We start from the raw sequence: 14,659 nt of genomic DNA, 5'->3' as shown, positions 1-14,659 counted from the left end.
ACATACATTTATATTTAAACTGACCTTTATATTTAGCTACTTGTTAATAAAGACAATTATTTTTATATTCATTATTCTTTTATTTTTTTTTTGTCATCTTTATTTATTATTTTTTTATCCTATTTTTTTTTTGTTAAATTTTATTCATTCACGAATATTTTTTTTTGAAATAAAATTCTAATTTTAGTATTTATACTTATTACTTTCATTTAGATCTTTAATTGTTATGTTTGTTATTTTTTCCCTATATTACTAATTCTTTTACCAAATGTAATTTTCAATTAAACTTATTTAAAATTTTTTTTAGTTAAAAATGTTAATGATTGGTTATATCATATATTCATTGATATTATGTGGTTTTTCAATTGAATTAAAAGAAATTCTTGGAACTGATAATTATTTGTTGATTGGGTATCGTGACTGTGAAGTGACAATTGAAACAAGTCTTGAACCCATGTTATGTCCATACCATTTTTCCGGAAGTAATGCTTGTTCTAGTAGTAAAGCCTGTTATTTAACCTCTGCTGTTCCATTTTTATGGACTCCAGGTCATAATGAAATTGACAAGGAACAGGCGCCTAGATTTTTTTTAGTCTATATTGAACAAAGAAATTTAGCCGCTAAATATGTTTCTTTGACTGTTCCTAAATTTCAGAATGGTAGTACAAGAGCTTTGAAAAGAATTTTTATGGGTGGTGCTAAACATACTGAAAATCAAGATATTCAAATGGCCAAAATTTCTAACAACAGAGATATTTTCAGTTTTATTTTTAAAATAAAGGTAATTTAATATTATTATTTTTTTAAATTATAAAGAAAATTTTAGGACATTATTTTTGATAATAAAAATTTTGATTTGTATATAATTGGTCAAGATGGAGATCATACAAATTATAAAATTTTTCACTATAAAGTTATGGCTCCAAGAAAAAGTGAGGAACGTTTTGAATTTGCTTATCAAGGAACTATAAAATTACCTGAAAAGGCAAAATATTTGATTGGTGCTTCTTATGACACATATACTGATAAATTTTATTTTCATATTAAAGGACGAATGAATAGTGAAATTTATTACTTTGATTCTGCAGTTTTTCGAAGAAATGTTGAAGATTCTTCTTTATGGAAATTGGAAACAAAGATAATTTCTGTTCTCAATGCTAGTGTTTTTGCTAATGGTATATTATATGTCAATGATAATATAAATCCTGGTAGCTATAGACATTTCATTGGACCTTTAAGTAGAAATAAAACTGCAATTATGTGTCGGTCCTCATCAGAAATAACTAATGAAAAATTGTTTATTGTTAAAGACTATGATTATTGTAGAATTTATAGTAATAAGAATTATTCAAAAGAAACATGTGACTATTTAATATCACAGGGTAAAATATCTACCGGTGATTTTGGTTACGATAACAAAGGCGTAAGTTTTCACTTTTTTTTTTATTTAATTTTTATTTTTAGAGTTGGGGTAGATTATTAACATGGATAATTATAATCAGTGTTTTATTAAATTTAGTAAGTTTTATAATTATTAAATATTTATTATTAATAAAAAAAATTATTTTAGATATTTATTATAATAATAATTCTACGTAGTATAGGAATGAAGAAAAATGAACCATTATCTCAAAAGATCAAGGTGGATAAGAGCGGAAAGATCGAGTATTATCCAACTCATCTTTCTGATCAATCAGGATTTTCGTTCTAAATTGAATTCTTTCTTTTTATTTCATTAGAATACGGCTATCTGTTTATCTATCTATTTGAATTATAAATGTTTGTTTTGTAATTTTTTATATCCTTTATTTCCACAATATTTAATTTAAATAGTAATAATAAAAACTTTAATATATTTTAATTGTTTTTTTTTTCTTAACAATTCCGTTTTAATATTATTCTATAGTGATTTAAAATTAGCCTAAAATTGTGATTATTTTGGTCTCTTTTATGTTTGTAATAAAAGACATTTTACGTCAAGAGTCATAAAAGTATAAGTAAAACAGTTGAAATTATTTCGCTTAACATATATACCTATATGAGTGAAATAGGGTTAATATTCTTGTATAAATTATTCAGTAATATATTAATATTTGTCTAACATTTTAAAACACATTTTGTAGAGTTAAAAGTTGCTGCACGAGTTGAAAAATATTAATGTCTTTCTAAATAAAACAACACATTTCAGCATTACATTAATAGGATACATTTTAATTTTTTTGTGGTATGTTTATTAAGTGACTTATATAGATTGATTTATCAATATGAATAGTTATTGTTACGTTATTGAAAAGCGTTCATTTTATCTAACAGTACCAATGTCATTTTCTTAAATTTCACGTAAATTTTTTTTTTTTTTTTGAATTTGTATTACATACACATTTTTTGATATATCTATGTTAAAAAATTTCTTATTAACCTTATTTCAAAAACAATATTTATTGTTATTTGTTGCGTGAAAAAAAAATCCTATTGAAAAAGATTAATTTTATAAAATTCTCCAGTTTTTTTGGTGACTATATTTAAACAATTCCCGTTCCTCCTTTTGTTGAAAATCAATGTCATTGTAATCTGTACGTGTACATCAATATTTAACTAGATTTAATTAAAACTTTTTCTTTTATCTACTTTACTATTTTTGACTCGTTAAAATGTCAACTGATAACATCTATCTTTTTACTTAAATTATATATATTAAAATAAATAATATACGATATCCTATATATTTTTCTAATAATTATAAATGCATGAATATATAGAAAAATCTAAAAATTTCACTAAAGTTACAATTTCAATTTTATGATTATGAATAGTAGTATACTATATAACTAAGATTTTTTTTTATATGTAATTCTATTTTAAATGAATTGAATTTTTATTTTATAAAAATTAAATGTCTAGACTGTAATTCTTTTAGGCCTTATTTTTAAAAATCACAGCCAGTTATATTCCTTTCTTTCTAGATAATTTATACTTACTTTTTTTTACTCTATAAATTGTGGAGAAAAGAAAATTTATCTATCAACAGAAAGTGTAAATTTTTTTTCCTATTGTTTATTTATTATTTCAATTAGCGAGAATGGACATGAATTATAATTTTTCAAATTCAATTAACAGGTAAGATAGTTATGTATTATTAAAAAAGAAATTATCAAGGTTAAATTTTGAATTCTTTTGAATTTTTTTTTTTATAATTTTCATTCTATCTTTTTTTTTTCTTACTACTATTTTTCTTAAATTTATTTTGTTCTTGAAAATATGACGAATGTCAAAGCTTCCTTCTATATTGGATTTAATAATTCACCATTGTCGGGAATGGATAAATGTACTCCTATAAGTGAGAAAATTATTAAGAAACATAAAAGTTTCTATTGTAAGAAACGCCCTTTCTCTCATAGAACATATAGTTTGAAGTCTTTTTTGAAAAAAAAACTTTGTACTACTACTATAAATAGTAAAGATATTTCTAAAGAGACACTTGATAGTAATAATACTATATCATCATTGACGGAAAAAAAAAGTTTTGACGTTAAAAATATTGTTACTACTTCTACTACTACTGATATATATACTAGTATTTGTAAAGAAAATAAACAAAAACAATTAAAAAAGAATTTATCATATACATTACTTGATACACCATCTGAATTTCCTGATAAAAGTATGAGAAAAATCAGTACATATGCTGGATTTAAAAATATTTTAAAATATAGTTTTAAAAAATCAAAAAAATGGATTAAAAAAGATGGTAATTCAAAGAAAAAAGAGACAATAAAAAATGATGAAGGTCCTCTTTTAACAAAAGAAGAAGTATTAAAGTTAAAAAGAAAAACTAAATCTTGTGATGATATTTATAATATCAAACCATTATCTGTTAATAAATGGGTACAGATTGCAAAATATTGTGAAAGCAAAAGAATATTAAAAAAGTATGTGCAATTTATTATAGGAAACAGTTGTCATAATTTAATAATATTGAAGGATATTCCTATCAGGAAAAAAAAAATTTTTTTTAATCAAAATTAACTATATTCATTAATATAGTTTTTTTTATCTATCTATCAATTATTATTATTTTTTTACAATGTAATGGAAAAAAAAATGTTGTTAGTAAGATCATACACATATTCATTGTAAAATTTAAAAAATTATTAAAATATGGATACCATTACAAAAATAATTGAATAATAATATTGTTCATAATATTCTACCTTTTCATTATATTATATTGATAGTATCATTAACCTCTTTTTCATTTCTAATATTCATTTATTAAAAAAAAATAACAGAATAACTATTACTAGAATTTAAATTTTTTTATCATTTAACAAAATAGAATTATTAAATTAATATTTCATAAAAAAAATATATAATATTATACATTCTTAAAATATTTTAACTATTTATTTATAGTCATTCACGAAGAACCTCCAACCAAAGTACTGATTCAGGGGTGACAAACTCTAATACAACAATTTCTAACTCAACAATTTATAAAAAACAAAAATCTAGTGGTTTTGATTATATATCAAGAGCATTGATGGCTGTTTCCTCAAACGCTTTAACAGAACATCAAAATTTTTTTAAATGGAACTTTGATAAAAAAATTCCTGACAAAGAGTATGTCCTAGCAGCTATACCTTGTTATGAAGCTGAGGATACAACAAGAAATGGATTTTTGTATGTTACACCAAAGTACCTTGCTTATACCTCTAGTTATGTACAATGTTATTTTTTATTAGCTGATATCAAAAAAATTTGTAAACATCATATAGAAAGTTATGGAACAGATTATTTAGAAGTTTTTCTAGAGAATGGTACTACTTATAAATTTCATGGAATTACTGATATTTTAAATGTTTATTGGTTAATTTATGAATTAAAAATATTGAAATGGGACAATTATTGGATGAAGAAGAGTGGTTTTACAAGAAAAATAAAATCATCAATGAAATTAAAAACTTATAAAAATTATTTTAAAGTTAAAAATGGTGTTAGAAAGTTTAAAAGTTTGGATAAATTAACCAGAGATGATGATGTAAATAATAAACTTTCACTAACTAAAGCTGTAAGTTTTAATAAATAATATAACAACACTCTATCAAGTAGTTTTATCTTATATTTATCATTAGCATACTTATTCTTTTATAATATATATATATATATGAGGCAAACATTTATCATTTTATTGATTATGTTAACAAATTTAACTACTCTCTTAGAAAATATAATGCCAATGAGGGAAATTTATTAATAATAAATAAATATTATTATAAACAATTTGGTATAATTCTTATTATATATAATTTTTATTAAATTATTTTTTTGTTTATTTATTAACTATTAGTAATATATAATTTTTAGAAAGAAACTTTAAATGCTTTAGTGGTTGATACTGGAAAAAAAGACCAAGTTACAGATGAAAGAACAGTCCGAAATAATAAAAAAGAATCACAAATAATAAAAGCTTACAACTCTTTTGCACGGTTAGTTTGAAAATTTTATTTTCTTACATATTATTATTATTATTTTATTTTAATTTTTTGACATTATTTTTTTTTTTAAATATATAAATAACTAGTGTATTAATAATATTATAATATGTTAAACAAAACATATGACTATTGGCATAATATTTATCGTATACCTCTTTATTATGCTTATCTCTTTATCAAACAATATATTATTATTGTTTCCTTTTTTAGGGTAATTTTTCATTTTTATTTTAAATGAAAATATCAAAGATACATTATCATAAACAAAAGTTTATACTTTTTTGGAAAGCTGTTAGATTTAAGCGGTATGACATTTTTTTTTTACTATCGTTTAGCACTTCTGTAATATATATATATAATTATATATCTTGTTATTTGTAAATTTTTTTTTAATTTAATCTTATATTTTATTAAAAAAATATTTTTTCATAATTTTAATATTTAAATTTTTTTAGGAAAAAAAACAAAATTCCATTTCTTGATTTGAATAGTGTGAAAACAAATGAATCAGATCAATTATCTTTATCTGATGTTTCAACTTCCATTGATAGAGAAGATTCATCATCAGCAACAAATTCTTGTACTGTTTCAACATCATCACCATCTCTGAATGATCGAGAGAAGTGTTTTGATGTTACTGGAAATGGTGATGAATGTAATAAAATTTCTTATCCTGTATCTTGTGGATGTCTAGAGCATGCTGGAAGAAAACACATTGATTCAACCTACAATATTCCTCTTAACATATTTTTCCAAGTACTTTTTTCAAATGTACCATGGTATGAGCAACTTAAAAGTTTTATCGCAACATCCTCTAAGGAGATGGCTTTTTTTGGAAAAATGGATAAAGCTATTGCTGAAGAATGGAAATTAATAGATAAAGATAATAAAACTTATTATAGAAATGTTAAATTTACAATGTCTTTTAATCAAACAATGTTTTCTGGAAAAATAAATGTTACAGAAGAACAAACATTATCACCAATTAATGATAATTATGATAATGGTGCTAAACTTGTCAAAAGAGTTTTTAATACCGGTGTTCCGATGGCTGATGCATTTTATGTTGAGGTAACATATTGTTTAACCAGGTATTCTGAACTTCAGACACACCTTCAAGTTTATGGTAATGTTGTACTTCGTAAACAGAAAGGATTTTTTGCTTCAATTAAAAATTCTCTTCCATTTGATGCCATAACCCAATCTGGTCTTTCAGATCATTACTCATCACTAAATCGTGTTCTTTATCTTTTTTCTGCCGATACAACAATGTACAATAGTCTTCTTGATATCTTAGGCAAAAATGATAGCGCTCAAGGGATTCCAATTATTTTTAAAATTCCTTTTACAAATTCCATTGAATCAGAGTGCGTCTTTAATAGTGAATCAAATTTAGATGTATCAACATTAAAAGAAGATATATGTTCACAAATATACAATAAAAATTCTATGGATTCTGATTTATTAGGCCAGATCAATGAAATTATTGATAAATCTGTTATTACAAGAAATATTAATTCCATTAATTTGTCTTCCAACAAAATTGCAGGTACTGTTGATTCATTAAATTTGAAATTAGATAATATGGCAAAACAACTCAGGTTGGTTATTGTTATGTAAGTTTTTATTATATTTTTTAATATATAATTATATAAAATTATTTTTTAATTTTAAGACTTGGATTATCAATGACATGTCAAATATTTTATATTCTTCATTTTTACATATTTGCATAATTCTGGTAATTTATATTTTGGAAAAAAGAAATAATGGGTAATTGTTTCTCTCAAAACACATTATCAATAAAAATAAATTATTTTTGTATCAATAGTAAAAAAAAAAATATATTTTTATGATATATAAATATATATATTTTAAGAATAGATTATATCTCTTATAATATAATTAGTCAAACAAAAAACAAAAGTATTATATATCTTAATGATTATTAAATTATTTCTTATAACACATTATATATTACTATTTTCTGTTCTTTTCAATCATGAATTAAGGAGAAGGATATTATATTAAATAAAAAAAAAAGAAACTTGAAGATAGAAATGATATGTGTATAAATGATGTGAAGATAAAAGTAATTATTTGAAACATACAATATATATATTAATCATAAATGAACACATCCTATCAATCATCACCTACTTCTTTTTTCAAAGTATCAATATTTCAATTGAAAATATATAAACTTATTTTAATATACATTTATATAACGATATATTCTAAAAAAATGTTAATTTTCTTCGTTTTATCATACAAAGGTGAAAATAAACAACTATTTTAAATATCAGTATCCTCCATCGTTTTAATATAATTTGTTAAATAACATATCAAGTCTTGTGTAATGAGGTATACTTTAATTTTAAATACCAAATTTCTTGTTCTTACTTTAAAATTTAAAAATATTACTAATTGTATATTATAAGTATATATTTTCCTTCTCCAGAATACTATATTTTAACTTCAATTCAATTTTTTCATACTAGTAACTTACAAAAAAAAAAAAAAAAAGATATGACAAAACATTATAAAATACACTTGTTATTTATATATCTCATGAATAGAAAAATTTTTATATTTTTTATATTTTTTTACTTACATTAAATTTTGTCCACCTAACTTAAAAGCTTCTCAAATATCTGGAAATGCTTTCTCATATTCATTATTTTTTAAATTTTTAATAATCATATACTTTTAACATTACAATATCCAAAATATTTCATTCTTTATCATTATTAGTAAAATGTTTTATTATCTAATTTTTAATAAATAACTATAGTTATAATAATAATAAAAAAAAATTAGTAAATTTATCATATTTTTTATTTGATTAGTAATCTTAGAAAATATATATATATATATTTACGCAAACAATAAAATTGATAAAACTATATAATCTTTATTTGAAAAAAAAAAGAAAAGATACATATATTTAAAATTTAAAGCATATAAAACTTTTTAATGTATTATTTTAAATTTCTTTTTGTGATAAAATTAATAAAACATTTTAAAATTATTCATGGTGATATTGGCATAACAATATAATGTTTATTATTAATATCATTTTCCTAAAATTTTATACTTTTATTCATTGTTAATAGTAATAAAAAAAAATTATTAATGTGTGTGTTTCTTCTACCGTATCTATTTATAATATAGTCTACATAAATCATTTCAAAATTAATAATTCAATCTTTTTATATTCTTAATGTAGTTATTTATGTTTGTGCACTTTATAATAGTATGTATATATATAGAATAAATAAACAATTTATAATTGAAAATATTAAATTTGTTTAATAATATTTGTTTATATTTATATAATAATATTGCATTAAATTTAATTTTTGATATTTAATAGTAAACTTTTTTTTACATTATTATAATATGTAACATTATTTGTTATTCATTTTTTAAAACTATCCCTGAACAATTTTTTTTTAGTTCAGTTTAATTAAGATATATTATATATACATATAATAATAGTTTGAAAATGACAAAACAAAAGTTTAAAAGAAGTTTCTTATAACAATATATTTAAATAAATGGTTTAAATAATAATATGTAAAAATGAAAATAGGGTCCAAGATGAATTAGTTAGTACTAATAATGAGTAAAAAATTTAAAACAATTCTAAAATAAGTTAATGTTTAAATTTTTATCTATCTATATCAGTTAAGTAGCATTATTTTTATGTCCATCTACATCAAAAAGGAGAGAGATTTTTAATTTCTCCAAGTATATATAGTTAAAGGAAGGAAGTTGTTGGTTGGTTTGAAGGAGATATAATAAAAAAAAAATTTGGCATACTTTATTATTGCATGAAATTTTGTTTACTCATTTAACAAACAAAAATATATGTTCATCATTTTTTTTTAACATTTTTAAGATGTAGATGTATTTAATTATTTTGAATATATAAATACTTCTTTTTTTTTAAAAAACTTTTTTTTTTTATAAAAATTTTAATACAAAAATTTTGTTTTTATAGAATGTTTCGTAATTTATATAACAATTTCTCATGGGTTTTGATATTATACATTATTTTAAATTCTTATGTCATTTGGAGTAAAAGTATTAAAATAGTTGAAAAGGTTAGTTCAATTTTGTCATTCCAATTATCTTTACAAATATTATAATATCAAAAAAATAAAATTTATGAGATATATTTATAGAAAAATAAGAATATTTGCATATATTTATATATTTTTTTTAAAAAAAATAATTTTAGGACATTGGAAAACGTGTAACAAAGAGGCAAGTAGAATGTTTACAAAGATGTCAAAGAATATTTGAAAGAATGCTTCAGAAAGAGGGCACAAATATTGAGGGTCTGAATGATTTATTATTAATTTCTGATACATTTGAAAATGTTACAAATAATAGAAATATATGTTGGGAAAGTATGGATTTGACTGATTGTCTTAAACATTGTTCTGGAATTGGTGGAAGTGCCAGTGTTAATTGGTTAGATTTTGTTATCAATCCTAGTACTGGAATTTCTACATTAGCTATTCCAAAGTATATTGTTAAACAACTTCCATGGTTTAAACCACTAATAAAAAGATGTCTCCCATATGTAGAACCACAAAAAAGTAATTTTTTATGTATTTCAAAGTTTAGAAGTTTCATGGGAATTAAATGTTCAGCATATAAAAAAGAAGCAGAAATACAATATAAAAACATAAAAACTCAAAAAGAATATGTTGAAACTTGCCGTTTTTTACATTATCATCATAATTGCCTTTCAAAGACTGTATTAGATTATTGTCCAAATGCCAAAAGATTATTTAATAGTCAAACTATAAGAAAATATTTTCTATCACATATTTTACCAGAAAATGACCTTAGATTTGATGATGATTTTTTGGATCAATGTAAATTAAAACAAAAATCTTTTGAAAAAGTTAAATTTGATAATGAAGAAAAAAATGAAGGTGTCTTAGAGATAACAACTTTAAATCCAAATATTAATAAAATATCAACAAAACGATCTACAGGAATTTTCTTGTCAACAGAAAGTTTAGAAGATATTCCTCCAAATTTTATTGGAGATAGTTATGGAAGGTATTCTGTTGTTCCACAGATAACTACACCAACCTTCAATAAATATACAACCAAACCTTCTTCAACAGAAGAATTTGTTGGAAGTTTTACAGATGACCAAATGGTTAAACCAATTCTTTACGAAATAGATTCTGGATCAATTGTTAATAACATTAAAGAAGAACAAAATAAATCTTCTGAAGTGTTAATTAAAAACAAAATGGATGATGATATTTTTCCACAGGATAGACCAATTCTTGATGGTAAAGTATATATTAAAAAAATTCGCCATTTTGGAGAGTCTAAAAAAGATCCAGATTTTGATATGCAAGATACAGAAGTTAAAAATATAACTTTTGAAGATATTAAAAAACATAATATAATAAGTGATGAAAATCGTTTTACTTCATATGATTACATTCCACATAATAATATTTATAAAAAAAATGAAAATGTTGAATTTGAGGAGCCAATAATAAGTGATCCTGAAAGTTTTGCTCTTCTTGTATGTGCTTCTGTATTTATATCTGCTTTAATTTTTTATATAATACTTTTGTATTGCCGAAGGCATTGTAAGAAAAATGTAAGATGTGGAGTAAATTTGTAGTTTTCAAAATTAATTACCCTTTTTTCTTTTTTTTTTTTTAATAATAATAAAATCATTGAATAATATTTAAAATTTTAATATTATATAATTATTGATTTCTTTTTTGGATCACATTCATTTTTGTTATTAAATATTATTTTTGTACATAGTGTTACTTTTTCATTATTATTATTAGAGATGAACTATGATGATAAGAAAACTGTTGGAAAGATAAGATATTATAGAGAAGAAATCAAAAATCAACTTATTGAAATTGAAAAATATAAAAATGAATTGGAAGAGTTAAAAGAAACATTAGAACAAATTAAATATAGAGAAAAAAGACTTGACCATCAACTAGAAGTTGTAACAAAAAAATCCATCAATATGGATAAAAAGATAAGATTTTTTAAAAAACAAATATTCAATCTAATGTCTATTAATGTGAGTTTATCTTAAATAAATAAATTTATCTTTTGTAATTAATGCTATATAGATTATGTCTACAAAAGATACAGGATATTTATTACATGAATTAATAGATTTAAGTAAAGAACTTCTTGAAATTTTAAAAGTAACAATTCATACAGATCAAGTATGTGTGCAAATAGCTGTTGATGAGAAAAAAGAATATGAAAAAGAACTGAAACAACTTTTAAATAAACGAAGAGAATATCAAAAAGAATTGAAAGAATTAAAGAATGAAATTAATACAAAGATAACAAGAGAAGAAGTTTTAATGTATAATAAAGAAGAGATGATTCAACTTGATATGGAAATATGGAAAGTTTGTGATGAAAGGGACAATTTATGATAAAATTCAAATTATAAATAAAATTTAAAAAATTTTTAAATATTTGTAATAATTTCTAATTACTTTTATTATCGTATGCCTCTAATTAATAAATATGTCATTTTGTTTAAATTTTTATGTTTATTTTTATAAATATTATCTTAATTAATTAATAACCAAATAAGACACAAAAAAGTAACAAATCAAAACATTTTGTCACTTGTTAGATTAAAGCAATTCACATAAAATTAAAATTTAAATAACATCATAATTATTTTTATAAATTTATATTATAATATTTAAATTTAAAAATTAATAAATAAAGATTTATAATTTAATTTAAAAAGTTTTGATAAAACTTAAAGATATTTTAATATTCATGTTAAATTAAGAGAATGACAATAACACAATAGAAAACATTATTAGTAGAAAGCAAATTTAATTTCTATTATCTTTTAATAATACATTTGACTAAGAAAAATATATTTTGATAAGAAATTTATGTTAACAAACAAAACTATTAACCAAAATAAGTAATCATTGTTTTGTTCAAAACAATTTGAAATTTAACTTTAATCATCAAACTTTCTTTTACGTTACTTTAAATTACATTATCGCAATTGATTGTTAATAAATAATCATGTAAAAGATAGATAAATTTCACAAAACACATTTAACATGGGTTTTTACTAATAAAAAATTTTTTATTATTAAAATTATATATTAATAGGTTATCAGATATATAATTTTATAAATACTAATAAATTCACTCATATACAATAAATATTAACTATAATTTATACAAAATAGGATACAAAAAGATACAAAAAAAATACCTGAAAGTCTAAATCAATATTACTATAAACTATAAAAAAAATTAAGAATAAATACAATTTAATTTCTGTCGTTTATCATCATGTCTACAAAAAAACATTTATATCCGGAACAATGCTCATTAAGGAAGAATTTGTAAAAATAAAGTTTGCCGGCAAACATAAAATCCTTTTTTTTTAATTTTCTTTTTAATATTTACATTTTTTTTGTTTTGAAAATTTTTTTAGCGAATTATTTAAACCATTGTGGTATATAATAGATAGTATGTCTTATCATTCCTTTCTTACACATAAATTAATAAGAATAAAGAAAAGAAAGGTAAAGAAAAAATCAAAATTCATGCCCATAATAATGAATGATAATAAAACAATGATAAAAAATTTATCGCTAATTTTATTGGCATACAAGATTAGGTTGTGCTCCAATATCATATAATATATGTAAAACATCAATGCCACTTTCCAGTTGTACTCCATTTTTTAATAATGTTTGTGTATAACTAGCAGCTGCCTCTTTTGCCTGCCTCCTACGAAGTCTTTTCTTACTTCTTTTGTTAACAAATCCATTGGCATTTTTCAAAATTCCTGATGACGTAGATTGACCACAACTAACAGGACCACTCCACTTTTTGAGATCATTTTGACAAAATTTGAATGTTCTCATCATTTGGTCACGACAACAAAGTAACTCTTTTTGTGGAATCTAAAATAAATATATTTTTTTTATAATTAATTTTAAAATACTTTTAATAACTAACCTTGAACATTTTTTGAATTCCCATTGTTACTCGCATCCAATCTTGAGATTTTATTTCAAGCATCACAGATATTAGTGACAAAGCAATGACAGAGGGACGGTGAACAGAAAAAAAACGATATTTTCCAAGAATTGCACAATAATTTTCTATCAAAGCATATGATGTTATAGCTTCAGAGATACCAAGAAGTTTCAACATTTCAAATAGAAATTGTTCAGGAGTTGGTATTGTAAGATTCCAATCAAGATGTCTAAGAATCAATGCTTCCATCCTTACAACTTCTTTACAACTATACGGTAATTGGAGTGATTGAATAACATAACGTGGCTCCCCACAAACGCTGCCATTTCTTTCCCAAAACTTTGCAGCTAATATAAGAGAAGTAACAGCAAGACAATTTGCGTAGCGTGTTTGTACTCGAACAGAACTTAAAACACGATCAAAAATAGAAACGGCCAGAGAGAGGGTATCCATTGGAGCTTCAAGGTGTCTTGTGGCAGAACAAAGCCAAAGAACCTCATTGTCACGTTCAGTTATCGTGACAATGCCATCCCCCATCAGCAGTTCTTTGGAGTAGATGTTATCTTCCAAAGCAGCTTGTTCAGCTTCAATCAACAGGTGAAGATTCCTTATAGATTCTTTTGGAGCTGCTGTTTGAGAATGAAGAAGCATTGGATTTTGCTGATGAATAAGATGAGATTGAAGATCGGTGAAAACCTAAAATAAAATATAAATTAACTTTAAAATAAAAAAAATATTTAAAAAAAAAATATAACATAAATTAAATAATAATAAAAATATAAATATTATAAATATAAATGTATCACATAAGATTTTGAAATAAAAAGAGAATAACTTCAAAAATTGATCGTCTTCCACTTGTGTCTCTCTTTCTTTTCATTACTCTCTAATATATATAAACATATTCTCTATATAAATACACATATAGAGACAAGGTTTCGCAATACATCCTAACCCTATTGTACTTTAAGGAGGAAAGACATATAGATAATGATAAAAAAAAAATCACCTCTATTTCGCAGCAATTCTGCATATATCAGTTATAATAATATTAAATGACTGACATAAAACAGAAATGTTGGTGGACTATGTCTCCTATGATATTATATTTT

The 14,659-nt window shown here is 22.2% G+C and overlaps 4 protein-coding genes across 4 annotated transcripts; 3 read left to right on the top strand and 1 right to left on the bottom strand.

The window, feature by feature from the left end:
• Nucleotides 1–319: 319 nt before the first annotated feature.
• Nucleotides 320–1,711, top strand: SRAE_2000196400 (Hypothetical protein; the record flags this gene model as incomplete). The annotated part of the gene is made up of 4 exons (XM_024652978.1): nt 320–781; nt 827–1,423; nt 1,465–1,518; nt 1,571–1,711. The coding sequence occupies 4 exons, from the start codon at nt 320–322 to the stop codon at nt 1,709–1,711; spliced, it is 1,254 nt and encodes a 417-aa protein (XP_024506500.1).
• A 1,368-nt stretch (nt 1,712–3,079) lies between these two features.
• Nucleotides 3,080–7,231, top strand: SRAE_2000196300 (Hypothetical protein; the record flags this gene model as incomplete). The annotated part of the gene is made up of 5 exons (XM_024652977.1): nt 3,080–3,117; nt 4,414–5,068; nt 5,365–5,486; nt 5,951–7,111; nt 7,171–7,231. 5 exons carry the CDS (start codon nt 3,080–3,082, stop codon nt 7,229–7,231), a joined length of 2,037 nt encoding a protein of 678 aa, XP_024506499.1.
• Nucleotides 7,232–9,502: 2,271 nt separating this feature from the next.
• SRAE_2000196200 (Hypothetical protein) lies at nt 9,503–11,956 on the top strand (the record flags this gene model as incomplete). The annotated part of the gene is made up of 4 exons (XM_024652976.1): nt 9,503–9,604; nt 9,742–11,065; nt 11,342–11,586; nt 11,639–11,956. 4 exons carry the CDS (start codon nt 9,503–9,505, stop codon nt 11,954–11,956), a joined length of 1,989 nt encoding a protein of 662 aa, XP_024506498.1.
• A 1,206-nt stretch (nt 11,957–13,162) lies between these two features.
• SRAE_2000196100 (Cyclin, N-terminal domain and Cyclin-like domain-containing protein) lies at nt 13,163–14,580 on the bottom strand (the record flags this gene model as incomplete). The annotated part of the gene is made up of 3 exons (XM_024652975.1): nt 13,163–13,471; nt 13,527–14,243; nt 14,557–14,580. 3 exons carry the CDS (start codon nt 14,578–14,580, stop codon nt 13,163–13,165), a joined length of 1,050 nt encoding a protein of 349 aa, XP_024506497.1.
• Nucleotides 14,581–14,659: the final 79 nt, after the last annotated feature.

The sequence above is a fragment of the Strongyloides ratti genome, assembly GCF_001040885.1.
Source record: "Strongyloides ratti genome assembly S_ratti_ED321, chromosome : 2".
Taxonomy (NCBI): Eukaryota; Metazoa; Nematoda; class Chromadorea; order Rhabditida; family Strongyloididae; genus Strongyloides; species Strongyloides ratti.
Note: the sequence above shows the minus strand (reverse complement) of the source record. Positions and strands in the feature narration are given on the sequence as shown.